Below are 15,530 nucleotides of genomic sequence, written 5' to 3' on the forward strand. Positions count from 1 at the left end.
TGCTTTTTGGGGCTGAGGAAGGGCTGTCTGCCAGCCGGGGTGGGGGGAGCCTGGAGGCACGACCCCAGGGGCCTGTCGGTGCTGCGGCTCCCCTTCGTCTCCACTTCCACCCCAGACCCCCTGGTGAGCTCCCGGCGTCTCCCAGAAGGCTGTTGGGGCAAAGCCGTCCAGGCCCCCCCAGCACGTGCGCCGGCCTTGAGGACAGCCTCCCGCCGCCACCCTCGGCCGCCGCACCTCTGCCCTTGCGGTGCGCCTCGCCATCGGTGCTGCCAGCCGGACGGAAGGGGTCCCGAGCCGTGCGAGGACGGGAGGAGGGGGCGGAGGGCACGGGCAGCACAGCGGGGCCGGCCGGGCTCCGGGGCTCGCAGGGCCCGTGGCGCAGGGGAGGCGCAGCGAGGAGCCCCCGCACTGGGCTGGCCCCCCGCGCCCACCGAACCCTGGGCCCACGGCGCCCGCTGCCTCCCCCTCCCGCCCTGGTCCCCAGGGCTTGTGCCCGCCGGTGGGTCGTGGAGGGAGGGCCGTGTCCCTTCCAGCCAAGTCGTGAGGCTTGGGGGGAACTTCTGGCACTTTCTTCCCGGCCTCAGAGCTTGTGGGAGCAGGTAATGGGGCGCACGTCCCCCTGGACAGAGCCACCAGGGCCGCTGAACCCCCGTGCTCGCCTCCCTGGGAGCCCTGGGCATCCTGGCTCGGCCGGGCGGGAAGCAAGCCCTGCTGTGGCGTTGTCATCTCCACACAGCCCGTTCCACCCTGAACTGAGCAAGCCGCTGTCCCCTCCCCCCTGGAGCCTGTGGGAACCCCCCACCCTCCTCCTGCCCCTCGGCCCCTCACCGCACGTCCCCTGGTTTCTGCAGCGCAGCCCCAGCACACCTCTTCCAGCACGGGTCCGCTGCGCTGCACAGAGCCTGCTGTCACCGCGGTTCTTGGGACGCACCTGCCCCGCTCTCCTCCTCAGCCCCCAGCTCCCAGGCCGCTGCCCCGGGGCTCTGCACGCTCTCCCTCTGCCTGAAGGCCCCTGCCGCCCTCGGGGCCACCCGGCTCACTGTCATCTTTGGGGTGCGGCCTCCCACACCCTCAGGGCAGACGGGCCTGCCCGGAAGGCGCGGTCACGCCTGGTCGCCTCCAGGCTCCCAGCCCCCAGCCCCGTGTCAGCGCCTGCAGGGCGGGGATGGAGCCGCGTGGGCCCCTCGCACCCAGCCAGGCCGGTCCTGGGAACTTCCCAGCTTCTGCAGAAAATGATCGTAGCTGTGGGGGCTGCGTCGGGGCTGTGGGGGCTGTGGGGGGGCTACATGGAAGGACGAGTGGGGGCTGTGTGGGGGCTGTGTGAGGGCTGAGTGGGGGCTGTATAGGGCCTGAGTGGGGGGCTACGTGGAGGGATGAGTAGGGGGCTGCGGGGGGCTGAGTGAGGGGTGAGGGGCTGTGGGGGAGCTGCATGGGGCTGTGTAAGGGCTGAGTGGGGGCTGTGGGGGGCTGAGTGAGGGGCTGTGGGGGAGCTGCATGGGGCTGTGTAAGGGCTGAGTGGGGGGCTGTGTGGGGCTGTGTATGGGCTGCGTGGGGGCTGTGGGGGGCTGAGTGAGGGGCTGCATCTCGTGTTGATGTGTGATCATGGCATCCCTGGGAGGTGAGGGCTGATGCCGCAGGACAGGGGCACAGGTGCACAGAGCAGGTAAGCACATCTGAGCCCCAGGTCCTTGAGGTAGGCCCACCCCACACACACAGCCCTGGCCTGCTGGCGCCTTTGTCACTTTCAGCTCCAACTTTGCAGGTTTGTAAAACAAACAGCAGAACATTTAACCAAAGCCTGCCTTACCTGGAGCCCTCCAGAGAGGACCGTTGTTCTCCTGTGTCACCTGCGTCCTCCCAAACGACATCTCCTAAAAGTGAAGGCCAGTGTACACACAGGGTCAGGTTAGCTAGCCAGCCAGCTGTCTTACTACCCCCACACAGGGAGCCCGAAAACACAGGGTCTTGAATATAGATCTATTTTCCTTTGATTTTATAGTTGGTGCTTTCTTTTTTAATTTAGACTTGCCAGAGGTAAAAACATCAATTTCCTTTTCCAGGGAGAAATCCAATAATGGAGAGAGAATTAGACTTTGCTGGGGCATGCTATCAGTTCGATCCGATCTTCGTTGCACTGTTTCATGAGCTCTCATTGTAAGTCGTCTTTTTTTTTCTCTCTTTCATGAAACAGCACATATCTGAGCGAGAAGTCCCTCCAACTGACAGAAAAATGCAAACAGCTGCAGGATGGCTTCGAGTCTCTGTCTAAAAAAATGAAACGGTAAGTTCCGCTCTTCACAGCTGATTGAATTTTAAAGCAGCTGCCTTGTGTTCAGAATGTCATGGGCCCTGTGAAATCGTTCAGGACGGGCTGTGCCCACCACGTGCTTGACCGGGGGGTCCGAGAAGCCCCTGGGGGTGGGCAGGGCTGAGGGCCACATGCGCTGCCCTCCCCCCCCCCAGCTCACTGCAGGCACGGGGGGTTGGGGGGGGGAGGTTTGCACTCCAGGGGCCCTCGGGGCCTCTGAGCACCTGGGCCGTGCCAGGACCCTGCCCTAGAAGATGCACGCTCCTGAAAGGTCCCGGGCTCCCAGCCGGCTCCCCAGCCCCACACCTGGCATTCTGGGGGCTCACTCCAGAGCAGCCTTCAGACATGAAGGGCCACCACAGCTGGGGGCTCTGCGGAGAGCAGTGGCCCCGGGAGGGCTCCTGGCAGGAGGCAGTGGCCCCCGGGCTGGAGTGTGGCCATGCGGCAGGGGATGCCCGTCCCCCGGGGGACAGGGAGCGCTTGCCTGAGGACATCTGAAGGTCATCCAGGGTCAGCCCTGGGCTGGCTCCTCGAGCTTTCTCTTCCTCTCCCTCTTGCACACGCACACACAGGCACACGCTGCTGCGCTCTTGAATAGCGGCGTTTGCGGGGAGCTGCCTGGAGAAGCTGCCCCTTTGCTCCTTCCCCGGGTGTGGAGTTGCCCCGGGGGGAACAGGGTGGCCCCCCCGCGAATGGACCCTCGGGGATTGCCGGGAGGCAGTGCCGGAGCAGGCGGCCTGGCTGAGGCTCGGCTCGGGGAACGGAGCCCAGGACCCCCAGGAGGCCCAGGGGGCCAGGGGCGATCTGAGTCAGACGCCCCGCTGCGTGCCAGCCCCCCGTGCCAGCCAGGGCGTGTGGCCCGGGCAGGGGGCAGGCCTGAGGGCCGCCCGGGGGTCCCTGCCCTCCCTGCACGGTGTGAGCCTCCTGAGCGCCTGAGTCCTCGAAACGACCAGGCGAGCCGGAGGCTGAGCAGGACCCGTTTTCACTGCTTCTGAGGTAACAGCAAACCCCGTGGGCCATCGAGGGGCCACCCATGGGCCACTGCCTGCACAGCCACCCTCATGTTCCCTGACTGCACCCGGCCAGTGCCTGGGCAGGTGGCCAGCTCTGGCCAGTGCAGGGGGCAGTGGCGCGGGGATGGGGCGGGGCGGGGCGTGGCCGGAGCCGGGGGCTCACAGGCAGCCCGCGGGCGGCCCTGCCACCTGCTCGTCTCGTAGCCTCGCGGCTCACGCGCCACCATAGGCAGTACCTCGAGGTGTCCCGAGGGGCGGAAGCCTTTTGTTTTAATTGCAGCAGCTCTTTGGGAGCATCGCGATGGCCGCTGACGTCCCTGAGCAGCTGAGCCCTTTAGGGCGTCTCCTGGGGGGGAATGTGCGGCCGCCCTGGCGGGGCCACCCACTGGCTCGTCTCCCTAGTGAGAGGCTCAGGACTGTGAGTCCGAATGCCCGCCTCGCCTGGACTGTGTTTGAGCGCGCCTGGACAACCCGCCCCACAGCCCGGCGCAGCCTCCTGGAGGGGGTTTTGTTACTGGACAGCCAGAGGTCGCCGTGGCGGCGCCGTCTTGCAGGCTGAGAGGAGGTGAAGACGAGCCCACGGGGAGCTCCCCATTCGTCATCCTGGAGAGAACGCCGTGACCCTGTGGACAAGAGCAGCGTGAGCTGGCGCGGCTCGGCCCGAAGCTCTGCACCGGGCAGCCTGCGGCCACACAGCCTCAGCTGCAGGGGGGCGCTGGCCCAGCCCCAGCCGCTCCTGCGGAGGATGGGGGACAGCTCGTCTCTGTCCGCTGGGCCTCTGTCCTCTGGGCCTCTGTCCGCCGGGCTCCATGTCCACTGAGCCTCTGTCCTCTGGGCCTCTGTCCGCTGGGCCTCTGTCCACCTGGGCTTCTGTCCTCTGGGCCTTTGTCCGTCAGGCTCCGTGTCCACTGGGCCTCTGTCTGCTGGGCCTCTGTCCACCTGGGCTTCTGTCCTCTGGGCCTTTGTCCGTCAGGCTCCGTGTCCACTGGGCCTCTGTCCGCTGGGCCTCTGTCCGCTGGGCCTCTGTCCACCTGGGCTTCTGTCCTCTGGGCCTTTGTCCGTCAGGCTCCGTGTCCACTGGGCCTCTGTCCGCTGGGCCTCTGTCCGCTGGGCCTCTGTCCACCTGGGCTTCTGTCCTCTGGGCCTTTGTCCGTCAGGCTCCGTGTCCACTGGGCCTCTGTCCGCTGGGCCTCTGTCCGCTGGGCCTCTGTCCACCTGGGCTTCTGTCCTCTGGGCCTTTGTCCGTCAGGCTCCGTGTCCACTGGGCCTCTGTCCGCTGGGCCTCTGTCCGCTGGGCCTCTGTCCACCTGGGCTTCTGTCCTCTGGGCCTTTGTCCGTCAGGCTCCGTGTCCACTGGGCCTCTGTCCGCTGGGCCTCTGTCCACCTGGGCTTCTGTCCTCTGGGCCTTTGTCCGTCAGGCTCCGTGTCCACTGGGCCTCTGTCCGCTGGGCCTCTGTCCGCTGGGCCTCTGTCCACCTGGGCTTCTGTCCTCTGGGCCTTTGTCCGTCAGGCTCCGTGTCCACTGGGCCTCTGTCCGCTGGGCCTCTGTCCGCTGGGCCTCTGTCCACCTGGGCTTCTGTCCTCTGGGCCTTTGTCCGTCAGGCTCCGTGTCCACTGGGCCTCTGTCCGCTGGGCCTCTGTCCACCTGGGCTTCTGTCCTCTGGGCCTTTGTCCGTCAGGCTCCGTGTCCACTGGGCCTCTGTCCGCTGGGCCTCTGTCCGCTGGGCCTCTGTCCACCTGGGCTTCTGTCCTCTGGGCCTTTGTCCGTCAGGCTCCGTGTCCACTGGGCCTCTGTCCGCTGGGCCTCTGTCCGCTGGGCCTCTGTCCACCTGGGCTTCTGTCCTCTGGGCCTTTGTCCGTCAGGCTCCGTGTCCACTGGGTCTCTGTCCGCTGGGCCTCTGTCCGCTGGCCTCTGTCTGCCGGGCCCCTGTCCACTGAGCTGCTCAGCTTCTCAGGGCTCCCACCTCCAGCATCCTTCAGAAATGGTCAGAAAACAAGAGGGTGGCACAGAGCAGCGTCCCCACCAACACGGGCGTTTGAGGAGCGTGGGGACCCTCCAGGGCCGCAGCAGGGCGGGGCTCACCGACGAGCAGCCAAGGTGGGCAGGCGAGGGGCGTGGGGGCGCCGCAGAAGCCTCCCCACACTTTGCCCCCAGTCCAAAGTTAGGCGCCTCGATTTCCAAGCGGGTTAACTTGGATCCCATGCCTCAAAGGATCCATGAGACACAAACAGCCGCGCTCGCTAAGAGGGCAGCACCAGCTGCCTGGGAACGCCGCGGGCGCCAGGCCCCAGCACGCCAAGCCTCCCTGCGCTGAGCGCTTACTTCTCGCCAGCACAACGGGTCCCAAAGAGCGGGGGAAGGCGGCCCGTCATGGCCGGGAAGGCCCCTGCTCGGGCCAGGCCCGTGTCAGAGAGGACAGGCCCTGGGTGGCCTCGTGCTGAGTGTCGCCCACCCCCGGGGGGCCAGCCTCTGAGCGCTGCCCCCACCGGCAGCCGGGGCGGCTGGCCCCCCGGGTCCACGCTTAGCCAGTGGGCTGGGCGGTGGCCACTGGGCATGTGTCCATGGCTTCCCCAGGAAAGAGCTAGAAGCAATCGTCTCTTAAATCCTCCTAGTCCATTCCCTTTTTTACCATGAGCATGTGTGACTTTGATTTTTTAAAATTATCTAATTCCTTCAGTTTAAATATGAATCAGGGGCATTATTGGTTTCTTGTGGCAGGTGTTGGCAATCACCCAAACCTCCTCATTAAGATTTGGTTAGCGTTATTTAGTGTCATTTTTCAATGCCAAAGATTAATATACTGCATAGTTTTATGCTGTTGGTTAGTGGAAATGAAATTGAATTTTCCCTCAGAGAACTGAAACATTGTTTTTCTCAAGTTATACTACTGTGTTAATTACATATTCCCACTAGAAGGCGTCTGTATATGTCCTCAAATAACTAGTCCTTTGAAGGATTCCTTTACCAGGAAGGCAATAACAATAAAAATAATCACACTTAAAGTCTCCAAGAAATAATTCCAAGTATAGAAGTGGTATAAAGAAACTGAATCTGCTACTTTGTTCAAAGTCTTCAACTAGAGCTGGTAACGTTGTTGAAGGTAAGCCTTGGTTTGCTGGGGCTGCTATGACAAACGGCGCAGTGGCTGGCTTGAGCAACGGGGAGGTCATCCTGGGGTTGGAGGACAGCCCTCCCCGTCAGGACCGCAGGTTCCAGCCTCCTCCTCGTGGCGTCTGCTCTCCTTGGGCCTGCCCCTCCGGATTCTTCTGAACTCTGAACTCCCTCTGCTGGGAGGACTCCAGGCTTGGGGACAGAAGCACACGCTGGTTCCGCTGGCCTCGTCTAGTCACATGAGCCACCCGTAACCAGTGCCTCCTTCAGGGACCCCGTGTACAGAGGGCTCACACGCACAGGTGCATGCAGCAGTGCCTCCCTCAGGGACCCCGTGTACAGAGGGGCTCACACGCACAGGTGCATGCAGCAGTGCCTCCTTCAGGGACCCCGTGTACAGAGGGGCTCACACGCACAGGTGCATGCAGCAGTGCCTCCTTCAGGGACCCCGTGTACAGAGGGCTCACACGCACAGGTGCATGCAGCAGTGCCTCCCTCAGGGACCCCGTGTACAGAGGGGCTCACACGCACAGGTGCATGCAGCAGTGCCTCCCTCAGGGACCCCGTGTACAGAGGGGCTCACACGCACAGGTGCATGCAGTAGTGCCTCCCTCAGGGACCCCGTGTACAGAGGGCTCACACGCACAGGTGCATGCAGCAGTGCCTCCCTCAGGGACCCCGTGTACAGAGGGCTCACACGCACAGGTGCATGCAGCAGTGCCTCCTTCAGGGACCCCGTGTACAGAGGGGCTCACACGCACAGGTGCATGCAGCAGTGCCTCCCTCAGGGACCCCGTGTACAGAGGGCTCACACGCACAGGTGCATGCAGCAGTGCCTCCCTCAGGGACCCCGTGTACAGAGGGCTCACACGCACAGGTGCATGCAGCAGTGCCTCCTTCAGGGACCCCGTGTACAGAGGGGCTCACACGCACAGGTGCATGCAGCAGTGCCTCCTTCAGGGACCCCGTGTACAGAGGGCTCACACGCACAGGTGCATGCAGCAGTGCCTCCCTCAGGGACCCCGTGTACAGAGGGGCTCACACGCACAGGTGCATGCAGCAGTGCCTCCCTCAGGGACCCCGTGTACAGAGGGGCTCACACGCACAGGTGCATGCAGTAGTGCCTCCCTCAGGGACCCCGTGTACAGAGGGCTCACACGCACAGGTGCATGCAGCAGTGCCTCCCTCAGGGACCCCGTGTACAGAGGGCTCACACGCACAGGTGCATGCAGCAGTGCCTCCTTCAGGGACCCCGTGTACAGAGGGGCTCACACGCACAGGTGCATGCAGCAGTGCCTCCCTCAGGGACCCCGTGTACAGAGGGCTCACACGCACAGGTGCATGCAGCAGTGCCTCCCTCAGGGACCCCGTGTACAGAGGGCTCACACGCACAGGTGCATGCAGCAGTGCCTCCTTCAGGGACCCCGTGTACAGAGGGCTCACACGCACAGGTGCATGCAGCAGTGCCTCCCTCAGGGACCCCGTGTACAGAGGGCTCACACGCACAGGTGCATGCAGCAGTGCCTCCTTCAGGGACCCCGTGTACAGAGGGGCTCACACGCACAGGTGCATGCAGCAGTGCCTCCCTCAGGGACCCCGTGTACAGAGGGGCTCACACGCACAGGTGCATGCAGCAGTGCCTCCCTCAGGGACCCCGTGTACAGAGGGGCTCACACGCACAGGTGCATGCAGCAGTGCCTCCCTCAGGGACCCCGTGTACAGAGGGCTCACACGCACAGGTGCATGCAGCAGTGCCTCCCTCAGGGACCCCGTGTACAGAGGGGCTCACACGCACAGGTGCATGCAGCAGTGCCTCCTTCAGGGACCCCGTGTACAGAGGGGCTCACACGCACAGGTGCATGCAGCAGTGCCTCCTTCAGGGACCCCGTGTACAGAGGGGCTCACACGCACAGGTGCATGCAGCAGTGCCTCCCTCAGGGACCCCGTGTACAGAGGGGCTCACACGCACAGGTGCATGCAGCAGTGCCTCCTTCAGGGACCCCGTGTACAGAGGGGCTCACACGCACAGGTGCATGCAGCAGTGCCTCCCTCAGGGACCCCGTGTACAGAGGGCTCACACGCACAGGTGCATGCAGCAGTGCCTCCTTCAGGGACCCCGTGTACAGAGGGCTCACACGCACAGGTGCATGCAGCAGTGCCTCCCTCAGGGACCCCGTGTACAGAGGGCTCACACGCACAGGTGCATGCAGCAGTGCCTCCCTCAGGGACCCCGTGTACAGAGGGGCTCACACGCACAGGTGCATGCAGCAGTGCCTCCTTCAGGGACCCCGTGTACAGAGGGGCTCACACGCACAGGTGCATGCAGCAGTGCCTCCCTCAGGGACCCCGTGTACAGAGGGGCTCACACGCACAGGTGCATGCAGCAGTGCCTCCCTCAGGGACCCCGTGTACAGAGGGGCTCACACGCACAGGTGCATGCAGCAGTGCCTCCCTCAGGGACCCCGTGTACAGAGGGGCTCACACGCACAGGTGCATGCAGCAGTGCCTCCTTCAGGGACCCCGTGTACAGAGGGGCTCACACGCACAGGTGCATGCAGCAGTGCCTCCCTCAGGGACCCCGTGTACAGAGGGGCTCACACGCACAGGTGCATGCAGCAGTGCCTCCCTCAGGGACCCCGTGTACAGAGGGCTCACACGCACAGGTGCATGCAGCAGTGCCTCCTTCAGGGACCCCGTGTACAGAGGGGCTCACACGCACAGGTGCATGCAGCAGTGCCTCCCTCAGGGACCCCGTGTACAGAGGGGCTCACACGCACAGGTGCATGCAGCAGTGCCTCCCTCAGGGACCCCGTGTACAGAGGGCTCACACGCACAGGTGCATGCAGCAGTGCCTCCCTCAGGGACCCCGTGTACAGAGGGGCTCACACGCACAGGTGCATGCAGCAGTGCCTCCCTCAGGGACCCCGTGTACAGAGGGGCTCACACGCACAGGTGCATGCAGCAGTGCCTCCCTCAGGGACCCCGTGTACAGAGGGGCTCACACGCACAGGTGCATGCAGCAGTGCCTCCCTCAGGGACCCCGTGTACAGAGGGGCTCACACGCACAGGTGCATGCAGTAGTGCCTCCCTCAGGGACCCCGTGTACAGAGGGCTCACACGCACAGGTGCATGCAGTAGTGCCTCCCTCAGGGACCCCGTGTACAGAGGGCTCACACGCACAGGTGCATGCAGCAGTGCCTCCTTCAGGGACCCCGTGTACAGAGGGGCTCACACGCACAGGTGCATGCAGCAGTGCCTCCCTCAGGGACCCCGTGTACAGAGGGGCTCACACGCACAGGTGCATGCAGCAGTGCCTCCCTCAGGGACCCCGTGTACAGAGGGGCTCACACGCACAGGTGCATGCAGTAGTGCCTCCCTCAGGGATCCCGTGTACAGAGGGCTCACACGCACAGGTGCATGCAGCAGTGCCTCCCTCAGGGACCCCGTGTACAGAGGGCTCACACGCACAGGTGCATGCAGCAGTGCCTCCCTCAGGGACCCCGTGTACAGAGGGGCTCACACGCACAGGTGCATGCAGCAGTGCCTCCTTCAGGGACCCCGTGTACAGAGGGGCTCACACGCACAGGTGCATGCAGCAGTGCCTCCCTCAGGGACCCCGTGTACAGAGGGCTCACACGCACAGGTGCATGCAGCAGTGCCTCCCTCAGGGACCCCGTGTACAGAGGGGCTCACACGCACAGGTGCATGCAGCAGTGCCTCCTTCAGGGACCCCGTGTACAGAGGGGCTCACACGCACAGGTGCATGCAGCAGTGCCTCCCTCAGGGACCCCGTGTACAGAGGGGCTCACACGCACAGGTGCATGCAGCAGTGCCTCCCTCAGGGACCCCGTGTACAGAGGGGCTCACACGCACAGGTGCATGCAGTAGTGCCTCCCTCAGGGACCCCGTGTACAGAGGGCTCACACGCACAGGTGCATGCAGCAGTGCCTCCCTCAGGGACCCCGTGTACAGAGGGGCTCACACGCACAGGTGCATGCAGCAGTGCCTCCTTCAGGGACCCCGTGTACAGAGGGGCTCACACGCACAGGTGCATGCAGCAGTGCCTCCTTCAGGGACCCCGTGTACAGAGGGGCTCACACGCACAGGTGCATGCAGCAGTGCCTCCCTCAGGGACCCCGTGTACAGAGGGGCTCACACGCACAGGTGCATGCAGCAGTGCCTCCCTCAGGGACCCCGTGTACAGAGGGGCTCACACGCACAGGTGCATGCAGCAGTGCCTCCCTCAGGGACCCCGTGTACAGAGGGCTCACACGCACAGGTGCATGCAGCAGTGCCTCCTTCAGGGACCCCGTGTACAGAGGGGCTCACACGCACAGGTGCATGCAGCAGTGCCTCCCTCAGGGACCCCGTGTACAGAGGGGCTCACACGCACAGGTGCATGCAGCAGTGCCTCCCTCAGGGACCCCGTGTACAGAGGGCTCACACGCACAGGTGCATGCAGCAGTGCCTCCTTCAGGGACCCCGTGTACAGAGGGGCTCACACGCACAGGTGCATGCAGCAGTGCCTCCTTCAGGGACCCCGTGTACAGAGGGGCTCACACGCACAGGTGCATGCAGCAGTGCCTCCCTCAGGGACCCCGTGTACAGAGGGGCTCACACGCACAGGTGCATGCAGCAGTGCCTCCCTCAGGGACCCCGTGTACAGAGGGGCTCACACGCACAGGTGCATGCAGTAGTGCCTCCCTCAGGGACCCCGTGTACAGAGGGCTCACACGCACAGGTGCATGCAGTAGTGCCTCCCTCAGGGACCCCGTGTACAGAGGGCTCACACGCACAGGTGCATGCAGCAGTGCCTCCTTCAGGGACCCCGTGTACAGAGGGGCTCACACGCACAGGTGCATGCAGCAGTGCCTCCCTCAGGGACCCCGTGTACAGAGGGGCTCACACGCACAGGTGCATGCAGCAGTGCCTCCCTCAGGGACCCCGTGTACAGAGGGGCTCACACGCACAGGTGCATGCAGTAGTGCCTCCCTCAGGGACCCCGTGTACAGAGGGCTCACACGCACAGGTGCATGCAGCAGTGCCTCCCTCAGGGACCCCGTGTACAGAGGGCTCACACGCACAGGTGCATGCAGCAGTGCCTCCCTCAGGGACCCCGTGTACAGAGGGGCTCACACGCACAGGTGCATGCAGCAGTGCCTCCTTCAGGGACCCCGTGTACAGAGGGGCTCACACGCACAGGTGCATGCAGCAGTGCCTCCCTCAGGGACCCCGTGTACAGAGGGCTCACACGCACAGGTGCATGCAGCAGTGCCTCCCTCAGGGACCCCGTGTACAGAGGGGCTCACACGCACAGGTGCATGCAGCAGTGCCTCCTTCAGGGACCCCGTGTACAGAGGGGCTCACACGCACAGGTGCATGCAGCAGTGCCTCCCTCAGGGACCCCGTGTACAGAGGGGCTCACACGCACAGGTGCATGCAGCAGTGCCTCCCTCAGGGACCCCGTGTACAGAGGGGCTCACACGCACAGGTGCATGCAGTAGTGCCTCCCTCAGGGACCCCGTGTACAGAGGGCTCACACGCACAGGTGCATGCAGCAGTGCCTCCCTCAGGGACCCCGTGTACAGAGGGGCTCACACGCACAGGTGCATGCAGCAGTGCCTCCTTCAGGGACCCCGTGTACAGAGGGGCTCACACGCACAGGTGCATGCAGCAGTGCCTCCTTCAGGGACCCCGTGTACAGAGGGGCTCACACGCACAGGTGCATGCAGCAGTGCCTCCCTCAGGGACCCCGTGTACAGAGGGGCTCACACGCACAGGTGCATGCAGCAGTGCCTCCTTCAGGGACCCCGTGTACAGAGGGGCTCACACGCACAGGTGCATGCAGCAGTGCCTCCCTCAGGGACCCCGTGTACAGAGGGCTCACACGCACAGGTGCATGCAGCAGTGCCTCCTTCAGGGACCCCGTGTACAGAGGGCTCACACGCACAGGTGCATGCAGCAGTGCCTCCCTCAGGGACCCCGTGTACAGAGGGCTCACACGCACAGGTGCATGCAGCAGTGCCTCCCTCAGGGACCCCGTGTACAGAGGGCTCACACGCACAGGTGCATGCAGCAGTGCCTCCCTCAGGGACCCCGTGTACAGAGGGGCTCACACGCACAGGTGCATGCAGCAGTGCCTCCCTCAGGGACCCCGTGTACAGAGGGGCTCACACGCACAGGTGCATGCAGCAGTGCCTCCTTCAGGGACCCCGTGTACAGAGGGGCTCACACGCACAGGTGCATGCAGCAGTGCCTCCCTCAGGGACCCCGTGTACAGAGGGCTCACACGCACAGGTGCATGCAGCAGTGCCTCCCTCAGGGACCCCGTGTACAGAGGGGCTCACACGCACAGGTGCATGCAGTAGGACTTGCAGCGTCTTCTCGGGGTCAGGTTAGTCCCCACGCATCGTCTGCTGCCACGTGCAGTGCCCGGGCCCCCTCGCGTGGCTTCCTGCCTCCGGAAGGGGCTGCCAGGAGGCCGTCGGTCACTGCAGAGGTCAGACAAGACCCGTGAACGCCGCCCACCACCCTGACGGCGCCCCCCATGCCGGGGGACCGCCCAGCCCGCTGCCCCCAACGCCATCGGCTGCACAGGATAAGCGTTTTGGCATCTTAACCTACAGTTAGGAGTAATTTGTTACCTAGCCATTACAACTGATTGACTAATTAATATCCTTTTATGTTATTATATATATTTTTTCATAACGGCAATAACTATTTTTACCATAATTGTCCTTAGTGATAATAGCTGGCATTTTGGCAGATCTATTCTATGCCAGGTAATTTAAATATATTAACTCTAAGCCTTGCAATATTTCTTTAGAGTAGGTTTTATTATGCTAATTCCACAGGTGAGAGGAAAAAGGCTTGGAGGGTTTTAATGACTTGCAGAACATGAGATTGTTACAAAGGGCAGGTGGAATTCTGCTGTCCCCGTAAGCCTCCATCACACCCGGCTCTGCCCTTTGTAACCTCTGCGTTCAATAAACAAGTGTGCCAGCTGCCTAAGGGGGTCTAGTCAGCCAGGATCCCGAAGAGAACAGCCAGGCACCCAATAAATGCCCTCTAAATATGTAACAAATTAATTAGCCATAAAATTATAGCATTTAAAAAGTCCCATTTATATCTTAATCATGATAAAACTAGTTGCAGCATATGGAAATTCATCTTCAAAGGAAGTTTCCAGAGACAAATATTTAAAATTTTAATATTTATTCAGTATTATTTAGTGTATTTTTTATAATTTGCCTCTCATTTTGAGTATTACTGATAATGATTAAATAGACAATAGTTATTCTTTTGAAAATAATTGCTGCAATCGTTAATGTGATATACGGTCAGTCCTGGGACCAGCACGGTTCTGATGGGATTAGCTTCCAGCTTCATCGTGGAGCCGGAGGGGACGCGGTCTGGTCTGCTGCACAGAGCGGGGCTGGGCACGGAGGCTGCTTCGAGCTCCGCCTCTTACGGCACAACACTGAGCACCTGCGCACTCCCTGGACCTTTAATACTGTCATCCATCAGAAGGGGGACGATGTGACAGGGCTGGTGCCTCACGTATCCTGGGGTCCTTCGTAAACAGACAACTTTCAAGCAGACTTGCCGGAAACACGATGCGGCTGGGAGGATTCTGCTGGACAGGCCGCCTCGGCGCGCGCCCACCGACCCGACCCCACGCACAGCCCACCTGCCTTTTCGGCCGGCTGTCTCCCCCGCAAGCCCCACCGCCCCATCAGGAAAAAACAGCTGACTCGAAATTTACTGTTCTGTAGAAAAGGGCGAGCATGTGGGATAAACCCCCGCTGGTGGTCCTGACCCCTACCTTCCCCTTTAAAATAGGAGCGGCGGGTCCGCCCTTGGCCGCCGGCACGCGGGCGCCTGCACCCGGGCTCTGAGCACAGCAGCCCTGGGCGGGGCGCAGCCCTGGCTTCCGTGGCAGAGTGGCCACAGCATGTCTTCTCTTTATTGCCTGGCCTGCCTACCGTGTGCTCTCGATTTCACCATCAGCGGCTGCCCGGGCACAGCCGTTTTCTGCAACTAACTTCCCACCAGATTCAACGGTTATGACTGGCATCTTTAATATTAGATTGAGCTGGAGCCAGCTACGATGTGTTGGGGTGTGTGTCACTAAAAGAAATGTTTACTATAAAACACCCTTACTGTCATGGGCAGTGGGTGGTCATTTCAGTGTTCCAGACCAAACGGCATAAAGGCAAGACCGATTCCAAAGTGGCACAAGCTGCCGCTCAGGTGAGCCCACCGGCCGCGCTGTCCTGAAGAGCCTTGGCAGGACTGCGCTGTGCTCGCCTCCATCTCGGAGTCTTATCTGATATTCTGTTTGCCCATCTGGAGCCACCTCGCTTGAGGACTCAGGTGTGCGGCAAAGTCTCACCTGGCCTCAGGTGCCCAGGCCACCAGGTTGCCCTCACGCGGGGAAAGGAAGGAGCAGGGTGGCCTCCGCGCTCTGCCCAGCCAGGCACCTGCTCCCCCGGCCGAGGACCCCACACAGGCCCCGCAGCCTGCCTGCGTCCCCAAGAGGCTCCGTGAGCTCCCGGGCCGCGCCAGCCAGCCCGGCCCTCGCGGGGCGGGCGCTCAGGTGAAGGCCTCGCACACCTGCCCTCCGCCCGCCCCGAGTGTGGAGAACCACGACTGCCCCCGGCCAGCCAGGAGGGTCTTCTGGTGGTGTTTGCTCTTACCTGGCCGAGCTCAGCCCTCTGCCATCTGGCTGCACCCCGGGACCCTCGCCTCCATTTCCTGCCCCAAGGTCAGCGATTCCGACGGGCGCGGTCGTGACCTGGGTTCCTCCTAGGAAACGGTGAGAATGCAGCAGGATAAACGCGCACACACCCCCAGTGGGGCCAAGGGACTGGGGACGCAGCGAGGACGCGAGGCTCCTGGACCCACTGAAGCGCGTCGGTTGTAGCCCGGAAGCTGCGTGTGCTGACGAGGGTGATCAGCGGCTGGGAAAGCGAGCACTCAGTGCCGGGCGCTGCAGCTGGGAGCCTCCTGCGGAAGGAGAAGCGTTGCTTGGAACGTGCCTGGGGGTGTTTACGGCCGCACTGCATTTCATGCTTACGTACGCTCATTCCTCGGC

General features: G+C 62.8%; 1 protein-coding gene across 1 annotated transcript in view; it reads left to right on the forward strand.

Annotated features, from left to right (window-relative positions):
• Nucleotides 1-15,530, forward strand: part of ST8SIA6 (ST8 alpha-N-acetyl-neuraminide alpha-2,8-sialyltransferase 6) — an 85,677-nt gene that overhangs the window by 36,973 nt on the left and 33,174 nt on the right. The window contains exon 3 of the mRNA XM_058297906.2: nucleotides 2,192-2,281. Coding sequence (XP_058153889.1) covers nucleotides 2,192-2,281 — 90 coding nt within the window. The remainder of the gene's footprint in view (nucleotides 1-2,191; nucleotides 2,282-15,530) is intronic.

The sequence above is a fragment of the Dasypus novemcinctus genome, chromosome 5 (genome assembly GCF_030445035.2).
Source record: "Dasypus novemcinctus isolate mDasNov1 chromosome 5, mDasNov1.1.hap2, whole genome shotgun sequence".
Taxonomy (NCBI): Eukaryota; Metazoa; Chordata; class Mammalia; order Cingulata; family Dasypodidae; genus Dasypus; species Dasypus novemcinctus.